Here is a 21,473-nt window from a genome sequence, read left to right as displayed (position 1 = left end):
GCTGGGGCTGTGGGTCTAGGGGAAGGAGGAGGACCATATGGTCTGGGCACTACCCATGCCATGTGAAATCTTCTTTTCCCCCAAAACACTACCGTAAAGACTGCTGTCTTTTTAGGGATTTCTGGGCATGGTGGAACTCTATCCCCCAAGTTGGATCAAAGTCTTCCTTAAAGGGCCTCCCCTCACTTAGGCCCAACTCCAGGGGTCACCCTTGAGGGCAAGGCAATAAAATGCCCTCAGCCTTCCTTGCTGGTAGTGGGCAAGGTTTTCTTCCCCCTTGGGGAAATACAGCTGATAACATACCGTCCACAGGGATTAGCTTCAGAGCCACCATTTCCTTCTGGCTATTCCCGCCCCCGCTCCCCAAAAACACACATTCAGAATAGTTTCCCTGGGATTTTCCCCCTGGATTCAATGATGGGAATCAGCATTAAGAATGAAGTTGTGAAACCCGTCCTTGTGCGCTCAAGTAGTCCCTAGTTCTGCTGCTTTTTCTCTCAGTAAATTCCCATTGCACGAATTTTCCTCCAGGGCGTTCCTCAGATCCTGGACCCATCTTCACCACAGCTCCCACTTAGGAAGATAGATTCTGCCCTGGGCTGGGGTGGGGTGGGAGGGAGGCAGGGTAGGGGTGCCTGAGACACCCCCACCCCCCACCCCCCACCCCCACCCCGGGCGCAGAGACTGGCCTCTGTACCAATCCCAGGGTGGCCCCGAGGTCCCTTTTAGCCCCAGCACTGGGGCTTCTGAAATGCAAAGATCTCTCAGGCCCTCTCTGCCTCTCCGGGCCTTCCTCTGACAGGATGGCTCTGTGGCCCCTGGATATTTTCCTTGGTGTCTCCCGCCACCGCACCTCTCGCTAGCAACTTGCTCAGTGCCTTCTCAAGCAGGGGCCTGGGTCCTGAGAGTGCGGCTCCTTTTCAGGGTCACACGTCTGTCTCCTTTGCCCCACACCCACCCCAAACCCAAGAGACTCCGGCAATTGTAACTGGTATTGTCTCATTTTAAATTAACTTTAATTGTATTCAGATTATAGGAGGAAAGCACACACACTGTAGGAAAATAAGCTTAGGAAAGAAATGATGAAGGCTGTCCTACAGTCCTTTCTGTCAGAGACAGCCACATTTTCTTGCTGGTGGTCTTCCATCTCAACTGATTCTGATGCCTCCTGTCTGAGGGCGGTGGGGGGCAGGCAGTCTGTCCCCCACAGAGCAGCCTCCCTGCTCAAGACCCTTGAACCACCTCCACTGCCCACTGCCCCCGCCCTCAAGGGCCAGCCTGGTCCTCAGGGGGCCCCCTCCTTCTGCCCTGCTCCAGTCCAGCTACCTGGTGGCGGGTCCCCCAACGAGCCCTGCCTCTGTTTCTTGCATCAGCTCTAGGATCTGTCTGGTGTTGCAATCTCAGCCCTGCCCCCACCTGCACGGGGCCATCTTCACCTCCGATCCTACTGTTCCTTTGAGGCCTGGGCTAGGCTTAGTCATTTCCTCCTTGAAGCCTTCTGAACTGCATTCCACCCCCTCCCCGACCAGAAAAATAGAAAAAAAAAATTCTAGAAGGACCCTTTCTCTTTTTGGTCCACGGGAAAACAGAGTCAGTATTTGTTGACCAAACAACTGCCTTCCTGAAGTTTCTTTTTCTAATGTCTAAGTGTTTGTGGCTCTGTCTTAGTCAAGGAACAGTGTCTGGCACACAAGCCAGTGCCTGCTTTATGGGGGCGATGGGGGCAGCGGGAGCCTTTTGCCAGGGCTGCAGACTGAGAAGGAGTTCTGAATGCTGTGGACCTCTTCAAGGCGAGGCCAGGCTGGGGAAGGGGAGCCTGGGGGGAAGTAGCAGCTTGCCAGCCCAGATGGGGGATGCAGACCTAGGCAGCTGCAGGACCCCACAGGGGCAACTGGCTCGGAAACTGGGTCCCGCCCCACCTGGGGCAGCCCTGCTTGGAGGCTCGCTGGTGGTCCCCAGGGCTTTGCACACTGTGTCTTCTCCCAGACTGCGGTGTGCGGTGTTGCCCAACCTGGCCAGGCTCTGGGGTCAGGCCCCCCGTGAGCCTCAGCTGTGGTGCTGAAGAACAGTTTGGGTCCTGGGCAAGACAGGTGCTGCGGGCGTGGAGGTGGGGTAGGGTCCCTTCTCAGGATTTTTGCACTGTGGTATTTTGAGTTCAAGAAGATAGTACTCCAGGGGCAGCTGGGTGGCTTGGTGGGTTAAGGGTCTGCCTTCCGCTCAGGTCCTGGGATCCAGGTGGTTGGGCTCCCTGCTCAGTGGGGAGTCTGCTTCTCCCTCTCCCTCTGCCACTCCCCCTGCTTGTGCTCTCTCTCTGTCAAATAAATAGATGGAATCTTTAAAACCAACAAACAAGACAGTCCTCCATGTCTGATGCCCTCAAAAATGGTTCTAGCTTCTGCCCTCACGATGTCTGTGCAGAGTGGTGCTGCTGTTTCTGGATGAGACGGGCAGGGGAGGTTGGGGCACAGGGAAGTCTTGGACTGGTCCTGAACTCCAGCCCTGTTGTTACCAGGCCCTACCGGTCTTCTCCGGAGCTCGCCTTTCCCATCCCAGCTCAGCCTCAGAGCTAGTAATCTGCAATGGGCGCAACAGTGGGGGTGTTTCATGGCCCCCTCCCTACCTTAGACGTAGGAGTCTAAAGGGGACAGGGCGACAGGCACTTTTGAGTGGAGGAGTTCAGACTGCCAGGAGCAGGCTGTCTTTCACAGCAGAAGCCACGCCTGTCTTTGAGGGTGCTCCCCTCCCTGTGCCTCTCTTTGTCTGGATAACCCCAGAAAAGAGTGGGTGCCGACAGAGTCCAGGGGCACCCTGGGATCCAATCATTCCCTGAGCCAATGGAATTGGCCTTTGTTCTATCTGTACCCCTCAGAATGTCGAGGGGGCAAGAGCAAGGGTATGAGCCAGAGGGTAAGTGTACAGATGCTGAACCGAAGCCATCTTCCGTCTGCCTCTCCCCTCTTCGCTGGCCTCCTTGGGTCAACATGGTCTGACTGTCCACACAAGGGGTGTCCTGCCGACTCAGGAGGCCATGTCCCCTCCTTAGAGAATAGTGGCATCTGCCATGGGTGCCTCAGGGAACAGAGCAGGACCACAGACCCTGTGCAGAGGGGAGAGGGGCCTGTCCCCTCTCCCCAGCAGGCTTTCTCTGTGCCTCTGGGACAGGCCTGAGGGACAGGATGGGTTTCTGGATGGCAGAGGTTTCTTCTTCTTCTGAATGAAGGAAGGACAATCACCCATCGGAGGGAGGGTTCTGAGCCAGGGGGTCCACAGCCCTCCATTAGGATACCTCCCTAGAGACTGTGCCTGGAAGCCCCAGCAGTGGGCTGAGTCCCCACCCAGGCCTGCAAGCATGGAGTCTGGAGGCGCCGGACTGAGGCGCGCCTGTCCCTCTGTGCTCTGTCTCTCTGTGCTCTGTCCCTCTGTGCTCTTTCCAGGCCTGCTACCTATGCCACAGCCTGCTGACGCTGGCCGGGGTGGTGGTCAGCTGCCAGGACATTACTCCAGACCAGTGGGTGAGTCTCCCAAGAGGCTGAGATGGAGGCCAGCCCACTGTTGGGAGCTGCAAAGAGTGGGAGACTCTGAAAGAGTGGGAGGCTCTGAAAGAAGTGGGCCTAGGGGAGCCAGGCTCCCTCCTTCTCCCAGTGTCCCACGGGGCATTCCCAGGGGATCCTGACCCGACCTTCCAGTGGCTGCCCTGTTCCTCTCCTCCCTTTCCTGCCCTACTTCAGAGCAGTCATTCAAATGCATCCCTCTTTCTCTGATTTCTTGCCCCCTCCTCCCGTTCTGTGGAGGGGCCTGGCCTATGTAACACCCTCCTCCATGCACTCCACCCTGCAGGGGGAGCTGCAGCTGCTGTGCATGCAACTGGACCGTCACATCAGCACCCATATCCGGGAGAGCCCCCAGGCCATGCACCGGACCAGACTCAAGGACCTGGCGGCCCAGACCTATATTCGCTGGCAGGAGCTGCTGGCCCACTGCCAGCCCCAGGTGGCACCCCCTCTGGGCCCTAGACTTGGGAGGGGAGGGAAGTGGTCAGGCGGGCTGACCAGAGCTGGCAGCCTATCCACCCCCATGGCAGCTCCTGACTGGCAGGTGGGTAGAGATGCCTCAGAGGACCTTCACCGTGGTCACCGAGAAGCCAAGCCCCATGCAGGGATGTAGTAAGGGGAAGACAGAGAGGCCAACTCCTGGCCAAATGCAAAGAAGAACTTCGCCCCGGAGGAGCAGTAAGCAGCGCCAGGAAGGGGCACCTTAGGCACCAGCTGTCCCCGCTCTGAGCGCTTGCCTTGCAGACCTGAGGCTGGCCTCCTACTCTCAGTCTGCCCTGGCCCTTCCAATTTCAGGAGCACCAAGCTCCATGCCCCTGATTTTTGTCAGGCTCTCTTAGGGAATAATATTCATAGCTTATACATATTGGACAAAGATCTACTTTCTCCACAAAGCAAGATAACCTCCATGAGACAGGTACTGTTACCATCCCATTTTACAGATGAGCAAGCTAACCAGAGTCACTGAGAGGTTAAATAGCTTGCCCCATCCCGAAGGCAGTGTGTAAATGTCAGAACCAGGGCAGAAATCAAGTCCGACTCCCAAGCCTGCAGACTTTTTTTTTTTTTTTTAAGATTTTATTTATTTGAGAGAGAGAGCATGAGCAGGTAGGGGGAGAGGGAGAAGCAGGCTCCTCACCAAGCAGAGAGCCCAACGTGGGGCTAGATCTCAGGACCCTGGGATCATGACCTGAGCCGAAGGCAGCCGCCCTAAGTGCCCCTCAAGCCTGCAGACTTAAGCACAGTCCAAGCCCTGCTCAGATAGGATCTCTTCTGGCCCCTGTCCCTCTGACAAGCAGTTATCAGCTGCCTTGGGGGCTCTTCTCTCCCCTAGCCCCCAACCCTGATGGAGATAGGCTGGGTCTGGTGAGCATCTCTCCTCCCATCCTCCCTCAGCTCCCAACGTTTCTATCCTCTGACTTTTCTGCTCATCCTTCCTCCTGTAACCTTTGACTTGGGGCTGACACATTGGCCACAGGCTGCGGCTTGGGTCTCAGATTTCGCAAGTCTCTGAGAAAGCTGGAGAGCAGACCTCACCCTCAATCCCGGAGGAACTAGATCACACTAGTCTCTGGTGGGAAACAGCGTGTTTCATGAAAAAAAAAAAAAAGGGAAAAGTGCTTTGTGGCCTGGCCCCACCTTCCTGTCACACTGCTCTGGGCCTTCAGGCCATGAGTAGAGGGCATCCAGACAGAGCACCCATGTGCTGTGCTCAAGTGGCCTGTTGACCTGCCATGTCCTCTCCTGGATGGGGAGCCGCAAGACTTTTGCAGCTCAGCACCTGGCACGAGGAGGCCTGTAGTGGGTGTTGATGCTGGACGGTCACCTGGCCCCACGGCCATCGCATTGTTTTCCTCCTTGCCACAGGCCCAGTACTTCAGCCCCTGGAAAGACTAAAGGAGGAGGGCACAGCTGGTCCCCAGCTCTTGGCTCTGGCTTGAAGTGAATGGGGCTCAAGCAACAGGAGGAAGCGAAGAACAGAGGCCAGAGGAGGGCCAATGTGATGAAGTGAGAGCCTGCTTCCACACTGCCCCTGACCCCCACCGGACGGATGTGTCTCCCTGCCCGGCCCACCCCTTAGCCCTCCTTCCCTCCCAGCTGTCTCCTCTGCCCCAAGGCCTTTGTCTCCACTCTCTGGTTTCCCAGGGCCTCCTGGGCCCTCCCCACCCTCCTTCCTCTGTCACTAATGTGAGCTTTCTTTGTGCACACTAAAGTCTTATTTCAGCACCGGTGATTTAGAAGATTTCCTTCAATCCCTGTCCTGAGGGCTCTTGCCCAGGGTCCAGTTTCCTGACATCTCTCTACTGGGACTTCGCCGACTTCGCCGAGTTCCCACCTCTGACAGTCATGTGACGTGGTCCTCTTAGGCTCCACCCCCTGTCCCAGAAGGCTGTTTGTAAGTCCTGAGGGAAATTATTCCTGTCAGAAACCCAGGCAGGAGGGCTAGGGAGCATGAGTTTGGACCTGGTCTGGGACTACACCCCCTACCCCCTTATCACTGCCCTCTCCAGGGACAGTCCACACACAGCTGGTGGGTCAGGAGTGTAATTACACTTAATCCAGTTTATCGCTGAGTTCTGTAATCAACTCCACAGACTTAGAAGTGGGGAATGGGGGATGGATGATGGGGGCCAAAAGACAGTTCTGGATACTTCTGTTGCTTTCCCTCAGCCTTACCCTTGCTCTGATTCTTAAGGAAGTGCTGAATGTCTTTGACCCACCCCCCCCTTGAGAAGCAAATGGGCCCTGAGCAAGCCGGCGAGATCCTTGGGTATGCCCATTCTCTGTCTACTCCTCCAACCCCAAGAATCCATTTTAGCATCAGGCTTCTCCCAGCTCTGGGTTGGGAGAGGATTTTGCAGGGTCCATAAGACATGGAAGTAGCAGAGGATCACCCCTACACCCCTAGCCCATGCCCATTCATCAGCTCAAGCCGAGTGTGTGCCGACAGCTTCACCATGGCGGGTGCTTACGACTTTCTCTGTTTATGTGCCCCTTTCCCTTGTTCTTTTATGCCACAGGGGCAGGGCAGGCTAACTAGGAGAAAGACTCCCCCCACATAAAGGATCTCAGGGCAAGTGACTCAATTTGCAGACCTGAAGGGTAGCGCATCACTTCCTGGGCCTGTCTTATTTATTTGTTTGCTTGTTTTGTTTTACTTAAGTAGGCTCCACACCCAGCGTGGAGCCCAACGCAGGGCTTGAACTCATGACCCTGAGATCAAGACCTGAGCCAAGATCAAGTGTTGGATGCTTAACCTACTGAGCCACCCAGGTGCCCCCCTGGGGCTGTTTTAGACACAGCTGCCTCCCTCACCCAGAGGCTGGGAGCTGGGGCATCTATAATTCAGAGGGCCTGAGCACACAGCCAAGCGCTGGGTGCCATAGCGGTCGTTGCCCTGCCGTGCTCCCTTTGCCAAGTGACAGGTGGAAGAAGTCCTTGGCCAGGGTGACTTGGATGCCCAGGTTACTTGACCGAGAGTTCTGGTTTCTGTTCCTGGCCACATCACAGGGCCCCCTGGCCGGGGCACCACGGAGGCCCCAGCGGCATCAGGTAGGCCTGAGATGGTCTGATAAAAGCGAAGGCTCTGGTGAGGCAGCCTCCCTCATGTCCCTCCAGGCTGCCCCTGCTTCTGACACTGTACATCCTGACAGCTAATCCTCAGCTCTTCAGTTTGCTCTGGAAACCTGGAAATCACCTTTGAAATTTCCCCTCTTTGTTCTCACTGCCAAGGGCAGAGAGGGAAAGGCCTAAGAGGCTGAACTGGGGAGTTTCCAATTCTCGAAGCTGCCTCTACCTGGCTCTGAGAAAGAGATCATGCTGTCCATCAGCACAGACACCCGGGGCCTTTCTCCCCAGTCCTGGTCCTTGTGCACGGAGCCCTCCTCCCCTGTTCCCCAAACACACTTGTCCCCAAGAGGGAAACAGATACCAAGGAGAAAGGAGGTGTTGGTGACTACTCAGTCCCTCCAGAGATCTAGCGGTAACCTGAGCAGAGGGGTGTGCGTCAAGGTCACCCAAGGGCGTCCCATATCCCCTGGGACATGTAATGGGCCCTCACTGGAACTGGCTGGAGGCTGACCAGATCTTCTAAAACCGGTCTGGGACCAGTTAGAGACTCAGTCTCCTCCAGGCCAAGAATTCCACAGTGCTGCTGGCGACTTCACGACTTGCCCTTTCCAGATCCTTAAGCCCCTGGGAAAAGGCTGAGGGATATCCTGATTGAAGGCCCTGGAAACGCAGCATCCGGGGCTGTGATGACGGATGTTTTCCGGCTTCCTTTTGGTGATGGTGGCAGGGAGGGGCTGGGAAGGGAAAGGCTTCCCAGGTGGACAGCTTTGATAACTCTCTTCTAGGAGGAAGTAGAGGAAGTCCTTTTCCTATGTCCCCACTCACCTCAGTCCCCAGCCCTCCAAAAGATCCCTGAAGGGTGGCTGACCCAGGCTTTCTCATTTCCCCCTCTGTGAGCTGACAGCAGCTCCCGGATCCTTTGGAAGTTGTCCAGGAAGTGCTCACTGGAGAACCCCAGTGTGAACCCTGGGCTCCACTCTGGTCTGAAAGCTGCCTTGCAAGAGCTAGGGGTAAGGAGCTCAAATGAGGGACACCATGGCACATGACCAATGTGTGGGGGAGGGACTGGGAGGTTGACTTTCAGGCAAGACTGCTGGACCCATCTGTAGGGACTGGTCTGAGCTGAGCTGCCAGTGGATCCTTGGAGAAACTCAGAAGGCATTTAGCATATGTGGGCTTTCCTTGACTTGGCCACAAGCAGATGAGCAAGAGGGCCTGTCAGGGCCTAAGGCTTGAAGTATGGGTACTTTAAATAGAATATGCCAGACAGGCCCTAGGGAGACATGACAGGTACAAGGGACTTTCCTCCTTCTTCTTCTTCTTTTTTTTTTTTTTTCTTAATTTAAAACCCAGGAATCCTCATTTTTGACCAGTTGCACTTTTATTAAAAAGTATGAATCATGAGCAAGTAGTCATGCAGGAAACTTTATCCTCTGCCCACCCACCCATGGAAAAGGCCAGTGCTGGAAATTAACACAGCAGGAAATGAGTGAAGGTAGAAAAGGGGAGTGGGGTGGGGAGCTGCAGCCTTATCTTTGAGGAGCATTTGGGAGGGAAGGGCTCCCCCAGTCTGTTAGCAGGAACAGAGAAGCCTGCCATAACGTACATAACTGTCCCAGCCAGTGAAACCAAACCTACCTTTTGAAACTTTCCACTGGGGCCGTCTTGCAGGTGGAGCTCTGCCTGGTGGGGGTGGGAGCAGAGGTGAGGAAAAACAGCAGGAAACGAGCTGTTTCGGGCTTAAAAGTTGTCCAGATGTACTCTGACTTGGTGGAAAGACAGGATTGGGAGTCCCAAGACCTGATTTAACATCCTGACCTTGCTAATTATCTACGTGACTTTGAGCAGGTTGCTTCATCCTTTTGAGACTCATTTTTATCTCTAAAATCAGAGACAAGGATACCTGCCGTTTGAACGGTGGTCAGGGAGGATGATGTGAGGAAATGTATGTGAAGGCAGGTGGCAAAGTGTAAAGCGCAGAACAAATATGAGTGCTATCTGCGTATCAGTTCACCTCCACTCAAAAAGACTCAGGGTCTAACCTGGAGGAGGGGTCACCCGCATCTCCCTCCCAGCCAGCAGAAGCAGAGACTTCCCTACCCACCCCATGCTAACTGTTAAGGCTTGCCCTCTATCTCCAGCATCTCCAAGACCACGGCTCTTTTTTTTTTTTTTTTTTTTTTTTTTTTTTCCTGCCTGGTCGAACGAGCTGGGAAATATGGCTTTGGCCAGTGCAGGAGAAGGGCCCTTTATGTGTACCAGCAAAGACCTAATTGTTACTGAATCCAAACTGGGCTGCTTTTCCCAATTATCTCCACTACTCTTCTGGTCTCCATTTTTAGATGCCAAGTTTTAACTCAGAACAAAAGCTCCTGTCGGGACTGATTTATAATGCAGATCTGCTGACGGGGCCCTCCAGTGTTCCTCTCCTCCAGGACTGTGCCCGCTTAAAGTCCCCACCAAAGCCTTGGGGCTCCAGTCTCTTTAACTCTGTCCTTTGCCCCTAGCCAAGAGGAGGCATCTGTGTCTGGGTGCGGATGGGGCGGCTTCCCTGGGGTTTGTCCACTTGCCCAGCTCTGAGGACTAGCTGGCAAGGTCCACCCCAGCACCACTCCAGCGGAGCAGGCCAGAGCTACAAGTGACTTCTAGGAGCTGCTGTGGGCGGAGGCAGGCGGTTCTAAAAGGTGGTAGCTCTCCAGCGCGCCTTCCCCTCAGCTGCTTTCATCTGAACATTAGGGCTCATGTCACTTGTTACTCAGCCTTCTGGCATCAGAAGGACTCATTTCTTGGGGGCAGGCTCTGTGCAACAGGAGTCTCCCGGAGGGCTGTCTTCCCCGGGAGCTAGCTGGGCAAGGGCGCTGCTGTCCCTCTGTGTGGAGCATGAAAAACAAGAAGCAGACTCTCCGGAGATTAGTGGGTCTTCCTGGTTGGTTAAGACCCGTTCCAGTCTGACTGCAGGGGCCAGCTGGTGTTGGGGCCAAGAAACGAAACAGAATTTCGGGTCAAAAGACCCATTCTGGTCTGCCCCAAAAAGGAGCTTCAGTTCCCCGGCACCCCTCCCTCGGATACTCGCCCCGAAGTGGCTTGCCCGCGTTGGTCCAGTAACTGCAGCGTGGGGAGCTCCTCGGCCCCATTCCCGAGCCCAGCAGCCCAGCCTTGGGGAACACTTCGGGAAGACCGGGTGAGTCCGATCCCCCCAAGGCAATGCCCGGAGTCCCTCCCTCGCCCCACCTCCCGGCGCTGTGGCGTAGACCGCGACTCCGAGGCGCGGGGCTGCAGGGCGCGGGGAGGGGCAGGGGTCCGAGTCAGCCGGCGGGGAGCCCGGGTGGGGGGGCCGGTGGGTCGCGGGGGGTCGCAGCCCCTTCCTGGGCCGGACCTCGTGTCCCGCCCCCGGCCTCCGCTCGACACCCCCCACCCCGCCTGACGTCAGGGGGGAGGAGGCGGAGAGCGGCTGCAGCGCTGGTGAAAGACCCGGCGCCCGGCGCGGTGGCGCGGGGAGCCCGAGTCCAGGGGCGCCGAGGAGAGCCGGGACCGAGGGGCGGTGGCAGAGGGGACAGCAGAGGAGGGCGGCGGGCGCGCGCAGGCGGGCGGCGGCGCGCGGGTAGGGGCGGACCGTGATCCGAGCCGAACGCGAGGGCGGCGCCCAGGGATTCAAGCCGCGAAGAAGAGGTGAGTGAGGCCAGGGTTGCGCGGGGCGGGAGCACCAGGGCTCCGGGGCCGCCGCTTTGTCCCCCGACTCGGGCAGGAGCCGCCGCATGCGCGAGGGACAGGGTCTGGGGGCGCACGGAGGGTTAGCGGCGGGGACACACCAGTCGGTCCGAGATCCTTCCTGCGCCCCCGCGCTGGCTGCCCGGCGGGGGCTCGGGAGCCGGACAAGCAGTGCCTGCAGCCATAGCGTCCCGAGGCGCGCACTGGTCTAGGAGAGCGGGGCTACGCGGAGCGGGGGTCCCCTGTGCTGTCGGGTCGGCGGCCAGGATCCTCTCCCAGGCCCCCGAACTGCCCCCGGCTCCCCCACCCCGGACGGAAAGTTTGGGGCGGGCTTGGACTGAGGCCGATGTTATGGAATCGGATTTCCCTGCCGCGGCCCCCGCCCGCCCGACCGCTCCGCTGGGGAGGCGGGTTGTCCTGGAAAGCTAAGCTCCCGACCCGAGCCTGGCAGCCTAGTCCCCGGCGGGAGCGCCCGCCCTGCAGCCGCGGAAGCGCCGTTCGCGCCGGGCCGCTCGCGGTAGGCTAGGGTAGGGGGGCGCACCGCCTGGGCCCCGCGCTCCTCCAGCCCCCACCCCACCGGCTGCCCCGACTTCCCCGCCCTGAGAGGAGCTGGGGGTGGGGGCATCGCCGAGCTGGACGATTCTCGGAGCGCGCCGCGGGGTCCGGCCCGAGCCTTGGGTAAGGGGCAGAGGGAGGGCTGGGGGTGTGTTGGGGGGACGGAGGAGGGAGGGGTGAACGTGTGCCTAGCCCCCCCGCCCCCCGCCCTTCCAGTGCTGGGATACTGGGCCGACAGGGGGCGTCCGCCGGCCAGGCTCGCCACGCTCCCTGCGCCGCCGCTTTGTTTGCATTCAAATCCCGGGAGCTGGGGGAGGGGAGAATCTGGGGTAGGGGGGTGACCAAGGACGAAGTCTTGCCGGGGACCCTTTGTTTTGGGGTGAGCAGGTCCCCAGCTTCTGTGTCTCTGTGCCTGGCACTGGAGGGCTGGGGCACTGGCCACTAATCTAGATGGCTTGCCCAGGCCGGGGTCCCAGGGCGCAATCCCCGAGTTGGGAAGGTTCGTCAGACCCGGGGCGGGGTGGGGGACGGCGCAGCAGTCGCCGGCCCTGCACCGGGCGTCCCCGGCGGTCGGAGAGGAACCCGTCGCGCTCCCCACCCGCCCCTCTACTCCCGCCGCCTGAGAGCTTCGCCAGGAGATCCTTGATTAGACCGGAGCCGGCTCTGTTGTCCCGCCGCCCCAAAGCGTGAGGGCTGGTGTCTCTTAGAAGGCTGTGCAAAGAACAGGATGAGGCCCCGATCATTTCCACGCCCATCCCACCCACTTCCTGCCTCCCGTCTTGGGCAACAAAGGGGCCTCGGGAAGCTGGGCCCCTTCGGCTCCCGGCCCCACTTCGGCCCTGGTGATTTGGAATCAGGGTTTGGGGCTCTGCCTGGCTATTGTCTGGGGGGAGGGGAGAGGCTGGGGCCGGGACCCCCGCAGGGCTGGCTCCATCAGGTCCCCTCCCGGAGCAGGGGAGGGGCAGGGGGAGGGGGGCTTCTGCAACCGCCCACCCACTGTATGCCCCTTTACCCAGCCTAGGGGGTTGCGTGCCAAAAGATCTTGGGGCTGGCTGGAGCCCCAGTGGGGCAGGTCCTGCTCCCAGAGGTTATTTTAAGAAATCCTCAAATCTGTCAGGCCTGAATGTGGGGGAAGGGGTCCCCTTTTAATTTCTTAAACAACTTCCTGTTGGGAGGGAGTGGGTGAGGGCCTGGAGGCCAGAGAAGGTTTCTTGGAGTGTCCAACCCTCCAGCTGACTCAGCTCCTCCCCTCCCCTCTGGGGTTCCCACCTCCTTTGGAATCTGTGGGGGCTGAGGCCAAGGTGTTGGGGGGAACCAAGTCTCTGCTTCAAGGATTGGGTAAGGAGGGAACCCAGGAGGCTCCTGGGGAGTCTGATCAGGTCATATGTCCTGTCAGTGCCTCCTGGCATGGGCTTGTGTGGGCCCCCTTCCGGTCTGTTTTCTCTGGCTGTGCTTCTGACCCTTTCTTTTCCCCCAGCAGGGCAGCTGGCCTGGAGCTTAGAGGCGTTTGCCATGGCCCCACACTGGGCTGTCTGGCTGCTGGCAGTGGGGCTGTATGGCCTGGGCATTCGGGCTGAGATGTGGTGGAACCTGGTGCCCCGGAAGACCGTATCTTCTGGGGGTGAGTGACTAAAGTCCTGAGGAGGAAGACCAGTGTGGGGAGGGGAGGCCAGGCGGGACTGCAGCGGGGGAGAGGAGCAATTGCCCCTAGATATGCCAGCTTTATTCTGCTCTCGGGCTCAAAGCCTACAGGTGACACAGCTGTCCAAGAAATGAGAGTGAGTGGCGCCAGGGACCCAGAGCTGGTAGCCCTGGGATCCCTTCTTCAGATGATTAGGACTTGGCTGCCCCTGTTACGCAAGGAAGAGACCCTTCTCTTCTGTATCATTCTCGCCATGCCTTACTTTTGGAACTAGCATTTGCACTGAGAGCCCCACTGAGAGAAAGCGGAGCCCGGACAGGCATAAGGCAGAGTGTCATCATCCGCTTCCCCAAAGTCCTCCTAGCTTTTTGCCCCCAGGAGCCCCTTTATCAACCATAATACACCCCCTCTGCTACCTTGACACTTGTGCCCTCTGGTGGCTCTGGATGTGTTTACGCACGTGCTCATGGTGGGGGGACAGCAGACCTGACAGCCCTTTGATAGCTCTTCGTACACACACACACCTGTGTTAAGAGGTGATGTCAGGTGTTTGTATCATCAGTGCACTCTGGGGACCTCGGATGAGCTCACCTCCCACAGGCTCCACTCTGTGCTAATGAAGCCCTCCCTTGCCAGCCTGTGTCTGGCTCCAAAGACTCAGGCTGGTTTAGGGGGACCCTGAGGACGGGTCGGCAGCTATTTGGGGGCTGATGTAGGAATTCTCTGTCGTAGTGTCATAGTGCCTTGCGTGGTGAATAGTAACAAGGCTTCCCAGCCCCAGGGCTTCAGTGCCTTCTCTGGTCCCAGGCCTCTGGTTCCCCCAGCCACCCTGGCCTGGCCTCCCAGCCCCAGTTCAGCCTCCCTCGTTCCCACCTGTCCCAGTGGCCAGCTGTGTTTGGATCTCTGGCAGCCCGGACTTGGGTCCCGCTGGACTGAGGAGTGTCCTCAGGCACGCTCTGCTTACAACTTCAACTTCAGTACCCTCTGCTGTGCCAGATCCCGGGCTGGGGCCTGGCTGGAGCCTGGTGTGAGCAGCCGGTAGCAGGCAGCAAAGAAGAAAGCAGTAGCAGAGGAAGCGGGGAGGGGGAAGAGCCCAGTTCTGCAGCCAGAGGTGCTATTGACCCTGAGAGTGAGGGCCATCAGTCTGATGGCTTCCTCTGGCCGGAAGCTGTGGCTGAGATATCCTTCCTTCCTCCTCACCAGCCTAGATTTGCCGCCTCCCAGGCTGGGAAAGGCCAGGGAGACTTGGAGGGAGCTGTCAGAGCCAAAAGGCTTTTAGAGAAGGCTCTTTATTGCTGGTCAGGGTGCTTAGCTGGCATCCGCTTGTGGGGTGCTGGCTGTAATGTGGGGCAGCAGGGGTGATTAGGCCCAGGAGACCACTGTGCAGAGGAAGGTTGATTCTGTGGGAAAGAGGATGCCTGGAGCCCCAGGAAGGCCTCTGCCCATTCACCACCCTGCTCACTCCCTCTCTTGTCTCCCCGCCCACCCCCGCTTCTTGGCCCTGCAGAGTTGGCTGCAGTAGTCCGGCGGTTCTCCCAAACGGGCATCCAGGACTTTCTGACGTTGACCCTGACTGAGCAGACAGGGCTTCTGTACGTGGGGGCCCGGGAGGCCCTGTTTGCCTTCAGCGTGGAGGCTCTGGAGCTTCAAGGAGCGGTGAGAGGTCGGGGAGCGGGAGGCACAGGTATGGGGAGGGTGGCAGGACCCAAAGGGGCTTAGCCTGATGAAGCTGTCCCCTCAGCCCTATTCTTCCCTGTGGAAATCTTGCCCAGTCTCCATTCCCACCCTTCTAGCAGAGCAGACATGCTGCTTTCCCTCCTCTGCAGCTTTGCACCAGTCTGGGGCTTCTGTTCTCTGTTAAAATAAACTCCGGGACAATGGGGACTGTGTATGCTCCCTTGTGCGGTCCCCATGTGGCTGCCACGAGCCACGCCTGTGGCAGATACTCAGGGCACATGCTCAGTGGCTACTTGGATGTTGATGTCTCCCCCCACCCCCTTCCCAGATCTCATGGGAGGCACCTGCTGAGAAGAAGGCCGAGTGCATCCAGAAAGGGAAGAGTAACCAGGTGGGTGCTCAGGATACGGCCAGGAGAGCCAGAACCACCCCCCCCCCCATACTTCTCTTGGCTGGGCCTGCAGTTGTCCCCCACCTCCACCCTCTCCCTTTGTTCCAAAGGGAGAGGTCCTTGTGTCAACCACGTCCCATGTTCTTATAACTCTAAGTGAACCCCTTTCTCTCCCCAGACGGAGTGTTTCAACTTTATCCGCTTCCTGCAGCCATACAACACATCCCACCTGTATGTCTGCGGGACCTACGCCTTCCAGCCCAAGTGCACCTACATCGTGAGTGCTGCTTACTCCCCTCAGCCCCCCTCCTCGCCCTACTCTGGACACCCCCCACCCACGGGCGCTTCCACATTGTCTCTTCCCTGCCCCTAGGACATGCTCACCTTCACTTTGGAGCGTGGAGAATTTGAGGATGGGAAGGGGAAGTGTCCCTATGACCCAGCTAAGGGCCACACCGGTCTCCTTGTGGGTGAGTGGCTATCCCCACGGCAGGCTGGGGGAATATCCTCCCCCCACCCCCACCCCCACCCCGCCTGCCAGAACTCCTTCTCGTGGATTTGCGTGGCCTGAACATAGCTTCATGTCACTTCTGGCCTGCCTGATCCACTGTCTCCCATAGATGGCGAGCTGTACTCGGCCACGCTCAACAACTTCTTGGGTACAGAGCCAGTTATCCTGCGCAACATGGGGCCTCACCACTCCATGAAGACAGAGTACCTGGCCTTCTGGCTCAACGGTGAGCCCCGAGGAGCTTGTGTGGGGCCCGGGGGAAGCCATGGGTGAGAGGCCCTGCAGCACCCGCCCTGCTAACCCTCCTCCCCTTCCCGTAGAACCTCATTTTGTAGGCTCTGCCTACATCCCAGAGAGCGTGGGCAGCTTCACAGGGGACGATGACAAGGTCTACTTCTTCTTCAGCGAGCGGGCAGTGGAGTATGACTGCTATGCGGAGCAGGTGGTGGCTCGGGTGGCCCGTGTCTGCAAGGTACGGAATCCTGTGGTGAGTGGGGAATCCCGGGAGGCCCGGTGGCTCAGCAGGCCTGCCCAGCAGTGTCCCCTTGCTATCTGCCAGGGGGACATGGGGGGCGCGCGGACCTTGCAGAGGAAGTGGACCACGTTCCTGAAGGCAAGGCTGGTGTGCTCGGCCCCGGACTGGCAGGTCCACTTCAATCAGCTGCAGGCCCTGCACACCCTGCGGGATGCCTCTTGGCACAACACCACCTTCTTTGGGGTTTTTCGGGCGCGATGGTGAGTTGGCTGGGAACCCTGGGGGGTGGGGGGAGGGGCGTTGCTGGGGAGGGATGGTTGGGGATGCAGGCCGCTGGGTAAAGGCTTAAGTGGTCCGCTGACTGGAAGGCAAGGAGGATGTTGGGCATCTGCCCCTCTCCGAGTACCCCCTCCCCCGGGGGAGGTGTGCAGGGCCCTTGCCCCTGCGGTAGGTTAGCGCCAGCTTGACATCGCACATGGCCACAACTGCTTTGTGTGGGCGGGGGGCCTACCTTCCCGGTCCATGCCGTGAGCTGGGGTAAAGTGGACACCACACCTCACCCTTGGGGTCCCTCCTTTGCTATGACAGGGGCGATGTGGACTTGTCAGCGGTCTGCGAGTACCATCTGGAAGAGATCCAGAGGGTATTCGAGGGTCCCTACAAGGAGTACCGTGAGCAAGCCCAGAAGTGGGGCCGCTATACCGACCCCGTCCCCAGCCCACGGCCCGGCTCAGTGAGTCTTCTGGGATTGGGGTGGGCTCCTGCCCTCAGCCGCAGTAGCTCTCCACCATGCTGACAGCTCTCCCTTCCTCCCCCCTGCCCTGCCCCGCCCCGCGCCCCACTCCCCAGTGCATCAACAACTGGCACCGACGCCATGGCTACACCAGTTCTCTGGAGCTGCCGGACAACACCCTCAACTTCATCAAGAAGCACCCACTGATGGAGGAGCAGGTAGGGCCCCGGTGGGGCCGGCCCCTGCTCGTGAAGAAGGACACCAACTTCACCCACCTGGTGGCTGACCGGGTCACAGGGCTTGACGCAGCCACCTATACGGTGCTGTTCATCGGCACAGGTAGGCACCGGGGGAGGCGGGTGTGGCTGCTGGAAACTGGGTAAAGGCCTGTGTGTGTCAGGGCGGGGAGATCTAGAGATGCCCCAGGGGCCCCATGCCCTCTCGTTCATGCCTGTCCTCCCCAACCACCCACAGGAGATGGCTGGATACTCAAGGCTGTGAGCCTGGGCCCCTGGGTCCACCTGATCGAGGAGCTGCAGGTGTTTGACCAGGAGCCTGTGGAAAGCTTGGTCCTATCCGGGAGCAAGGTAGTAATCAGGCCCTGTCCACCACCGCCCCTACACCTTCCCCCATCTTTGGCTTGGCCAGGACAGGGCTGGGGAGGCACTAGAACACACCTCGCTTAGCTTGGGGCGAGTTCCAGGAAACGAGCGCGCTAACGGAATCTGTGCTCGGCGGCTGGCGGGCATTATATATAGCCAGGTCCCCGTGGGGCAGTGTTCCCGGAATTGGGCCTTGGCAGCGGCTCCCCCACGCTTCCGTCAGACCCCTCGAGGTTGCGCTGTGCCTCTGTGACCTACAGCCTCTTCTCTATGGTGCTGCGGTGGTCGGGGCCCCTGGGGCTCACACTGCCCTCATGCTGTTGGCTGTCCTTGTGCCCCCATCCCCCCAAGTCCAGCCCAGCCCCGTCCTGGCCCTCCACTCCCTTTGCTGTTTGCCTGAAGTGCTGCCTGCACCTACCCTTCCTTCTGGCCAGTTTGTGACTCCCAAGAACGTTCACGTGCTCGCCCTTGACCAACCGTTGTGGCTCAGATTGTTCCCCAGAACGTGGAATAATGGCAGAAAGAAAACACACGGATTGGCAGTGAGCGTTCAAACAGAGGAAAACACCTTATGCTATGCCCATGCTATTGTGAGGACTGATGGGCCTAGCGGAAAACAGGCTTCCTGCACTATTTATACGGCACTGAAGCGTGTGTGTGTGTGTGTGTGTGTGTGAGAGAGAGAGAGAGATTATATTCCTCAGCCTTGCACTTCCACTGTTCCGGTCTAAGAAGGTCATGTCTCTAAGGTGCTTAGGATTGTGTCTGGCTTGTAGTAAGCCCTGGATGCCTTCTTCAGTCCTTCGATTTCCCTCCTCAGAGTTCAGCACTGCCCCCTTCCTCCTCGGGCCCCTTTGCCCTCGTGCTCCCACGTCGGAGCTGCCTCCCAGGCCATATCCCGCCCTGGCTAAGCGTCCCGCACCCCACTTCTCTTGCAGAAACTGCTCTTTGCGGGCTCCCGCTCTCAGCTGGTCCAGCTGCCCCTGGCCGACTGCGGAAAGTATCGCTCCTGTGCCGACTGTGTCCTCGCTCGGGACCCCTACTGTGCCTGGAGCGTCAACACCAGCCGCTGCGTGGCTGTGGGTGGTCCCTCGGGGTGAGTGGGGCTCGGCACCTTCTGGGACCGGGGTGGGGGCTGGGGTGGTTGGAGCCCCAGTGCCCATGGACCCTGTTTCCCCAACCAGGTCGTTGCTGATCCAGCACGTGACGGTCTTGGACACCTCAAGCATTTGTAACCGTGGCAATAAAAAAGGTGAGCTACTTTTTTTCTCCCTCTCCCCAGTAGGATGGGCCCCGGGTTTCCTGTGCTAACTCTGCTCACTCTCTCTCTACTACTGCAGTCAGGCTCACACCCAAAAACATCACCGTGGTGGCGGGCACAGACCTGGTGCTGCCCTGCCGCCTCTCTTCCAACTTGGCCCACGCCCGCTGGACCTTCGGGGGCCGGGACCTCCCCGCGGAGCAGCCTGGCTCCTTCCTCTATGACGCCCGCCTGCAGGCCCTGGTCGTGATGGCTGCCCAGCCCCGCCACGCCGGCGCCTACCACTGCTTTTCGGAGGAGCAGGGTGCGCGGCTGGCTGCCGAAGGCTACCTGGTGGCCGTGGTGGCTGGCCCATCGGTGACCCTGGAGGCTCGGGCACCCTTGGAAAACCTGGGGCTGGTGTGGCTGGCTGTGGTGGCCCTGGGGGCCGTGTGCCTGGTCCTGCTGCTGCTTGTTCTGTCACTGCGCCGGCGGCTGAGGGAGGAGCTGGAGAAGGGTGCGAAGGCGGCAGAGAGGACCCTGGTGTACCCCCTGGAGCTGCCCAAGGAGCCCACCAGTCCCCCCTTCAGGCCTGGCCCGGAGACTGACGAGAAGCTCTGGGATCCCGTCGGCTACTACTACTCGGACGGCTCGCTCAAGATTGTGCCTGGACACGCGCGGTGCCAGCCCGGGGGCGGGCCCCCCTCTCCACCTCCTGGCATCCCCGGCCAGCCCCTGCCTTCTCCGACCCGGCTTCACCTGGGGGGTGGGCGGAACTCAAATGCCAATGGCTACGTGCGCTTACAGCTGGGAGGGGAGGACCGCGGTGGGCTGGGGCATCCACTGCCTGAGCTGGCCGATGAACTGAGGCGCAAGCTGCAGCAGCGTCAGCCACTGCCAGACTCCAATCCCGAGGAGTCCTCTGTATGAGGGGCCCCACCGCCTCGCAGGGGCAGCGTGGGACGCGCGGCTCCTCCGTTTTTGCACAGGCACCAGCTACCTCAGGGACATGGCGCGGGCACCGGCTCGGCCTGGGGCGGACCCTGCCCCGCACCCGCCCGGCCATGAGGACCTGCGCCGCTCAGCACGGGCACTGCCACTTGGTGTGGCTCACCAGGGCACCCGCCTCCCAGAAGGCATCTTCCTCCTCTCTGTGAGGGGCTGTGAATCACGGACACATGGGACCCCAGCCGCCAAAACGTTTCAAGGCAGAAGTTGGAGATGTGGGTGTGTTTGTATCTAGGTGTATGTGTATGTGGGTGTGTGCATGTGTGTGTGACCTAGTCTTCTTGTTTCTCCGTGTGTATGTGTGTATGTGTGTGCGTGTGAGGTAGTCTTCCTTTTTCTGTCCAGTCTTCCCTTGGCCTGGGGTCCTCCTGGTGAGTCATTGGAGCTATGAAGGGGAAGGGGTCGTATCACTTTGCCTCTCCTACCCCCATCTGTCCCCCGTGGGGGTCAGTGATGTACATAATGGGGGTGGGCTGGGCAGGGTGCTGTGTCCCTTTTGGGGAGTCCAGGGCTCTGGGGTGGGCCTGGTCCTGCTCCTAGGGCTGTGAATGTTTTCAGGGTGGGGGGAGGGAGATGGATTCTCCTGTGTGTTTGGGGCAAGGGTGGGAGGGGCCTCCCACTTGGCCCTGGGGTTCAGTGGTATTTTATACTTGTCCTCCCTTATTGGGCTGGGAAAGGTTGTGTGGGGGGTGGGGGAGGGAGGAGGAGGGAAGAGGAGAGAGGGCGGGCATGCTGTGGATATTGCATATCCTCTCCCAGCCCTAGGAGGAGGGCTCCTAACAGTGTAACTTATTGTGTCCCCGCGTATTTATTTGTTGTAAATATTTGAGTATTTTTATATTGACAAATAAAATCAAGAAAACAGTAAGTGTTAACTGTGACGGGGTAAGGCATTTGGGCCAAAACCTTCTGGGCAGGACTGGCCATAGTTCTAGTGCAGCTGTCCCCAATGTTGTCCCTGCCTGCTTGTGCCACAGGGGGGATAGTCCAGGCTCCAGTGTTTTCCCATAGTGGTAGCTGTGGGGCTGGGAACCAGACCAGGGCCACGGCCTCCTGGGAGCCAGCTTTGGCTTCTGGTCAGAGGGAGAAGTTAGGGCACTGGGACAAGGCAGGAGAGGAGGGGCCTGGCTTCCCAGAACTATGGGGAGAGGGAAGTAGGAGTGAGGGGCTAAAGGAGGGGGACTTCTTAGAAAGAACTTAAGGTTGCATGGACTAGCTTGTGTGAGGATGGGGCTCCCAGTTAGCCTAGGGGAGGAAAGGTAGTTACTTACACAAGACTTCCAGCCTTCTTCCTACCCTCCAGGAATTTAGTCTTGAATGCTCCCGCTATGTGGAACATGGAACTTTCCCCTCCACCCCGCAGTGTGCAGCAAGGAATAGGTATAGGGAGGGCCCAGATATTTGTAAGGAAGGGAAGACCTACCCTGGATTCTGTAATTCGTGCCCACAGACGGAGGCAGTCGTCAAATGGACTCCCTTCATTTGACTGGTCTGGAGGGCCTGTGGTGGCTGAAAGGGGCTGCTGCCCTGTGTCCTTAGCTTTAGGAAAGGGCTGTGATTGCCGACTTCTGGGTATGCTAAGCTTTCAGCTTGGTCATTAACCTCAGCCCCCAGGATGTTTTGATATATGAAGATTGATACAGTAAACTCCGCTCCCACTGGGGCTGGGTGGTTTGGCACCACCCAAGGCTCTGTTCTTGCCCTTGGGGCGTATGTGCTCCTCGTGGCAAAGGTGGTGGCCACCTGCCTCCCACGGGTTTTCAGGAAATGGGCGGGAGGCGCGGGAGCAGGGAAGGGGAAGCGGGGTCAC

At 59.0% G+C, this 21,473-nt stretch overlaps 2 protein-coding genes across 11 annotated transcripts in view; both read left to right on the top strand.

The window, feature by feature from the left end:
• Positions 1 to 5,758, top strand: part of FAM178B (family with sequence similarity 178 member B) — an 86,841-nt gene extending 81,083 nt beyond the window's left edge. For all 4 annotated transcript variants that reach the window (XM_045981328.1, XM_045981329.1, XM_045981330.1 and 1 more), the window contains 3 exons: positions 3,435 to 3,512; positions 3,838 to 3,990; positions 5,418 to 5,758. In XM_045981328.1, the coding sequence (XP_045837284.1) occupies positions 3,435 to 3,512; positions 3,838 to 3,990; positions 5,418 to 5,447 (261 nt within the window). In that variant the 3' untranslated portion in view covers positions 5,448 to 5,758. The remainder of the gene's footprint in view (positions 1 to 3,434; positions 3,513 to 3,837; positions 3,991 to 5,417) is intronic.
• The window catches only part of SEMA4C (semaphorin 4C), a 31,224-nt gene extending 10,693 nt beyond the window's left edge, over positions 1 to 20,531 (top strand). Inside the window, exons 1-15 of one of the 7 annotated variants that reach the window (XM_045981323.1) lie at positions 7,777 to 10,302; positions 12,865 to 13,005; positions 14,534 to 14,682; positions 15,032 to 15,094; positions 15,273 to 15,371; positions 15,468 to 15,564; positions 15,715 to 15,831; positions 15,926 to 16,077; positions 16,165 to 16,340; positions 16,669 to 16,813; positions 16,930 to 17,152; positions 17,288 to 17,400; positions 18,354 to 18,511; positions 18,600 to 18,667; positions 18,756 to 20,531. In XM_045981323.1, coding sequence (XP_045837279.1) covers positions 12,897 to 13,005; positions 14,534 to 14,682; positions 15,032 to 15,094; positions 15,273 to 15,371; positions 15,468 to 15,564; positions 15,715 to 15,831; positions 15,926 to 16,077; positions 16,165 to 16,340; positions 16,669 to 16,813; positions 16,930 to 17,152; positions 17,288 to 17,400; positions 18,354 to 18,511; positions 18,600 to 18,667; positions 18,756 to 19,585 — 2,499 coding nt within the window. In that variant the 5' untranslated portion in view covers positions 7,777 to 10,302; positions 12,865 to 12,896 and the 3' untranslated portion in view covers positions 19,586 to 20,531. The other 6 variants (XM_045981324.1, XM_045981320.1, XM_045981322.1 and 3 more) reach the window with 6 other exon arrangements.
• The last annotated feature ends 942 nt before the right edge of the window (positions 20,532 to 21,473 follow it).

Source organism: Meles meles, chromosome 16, assembly GCF_922984935.1.
Source record: "Meles meles chromosome 16, mMelMel3.1 paternal haplotype, whole genome shotgun sequence".
Taxonomy (NCBI): domain Eukaryota; kingdom Metazoa; phylum Chordata; class Mammalia; order Carnivora; family Mustelidae; genus Meles; species Meles meles.
Note: the sequence above shows the minus strand (reverse complement) of the source record. Positions and strands in the feature narration are given on the sequence as shown.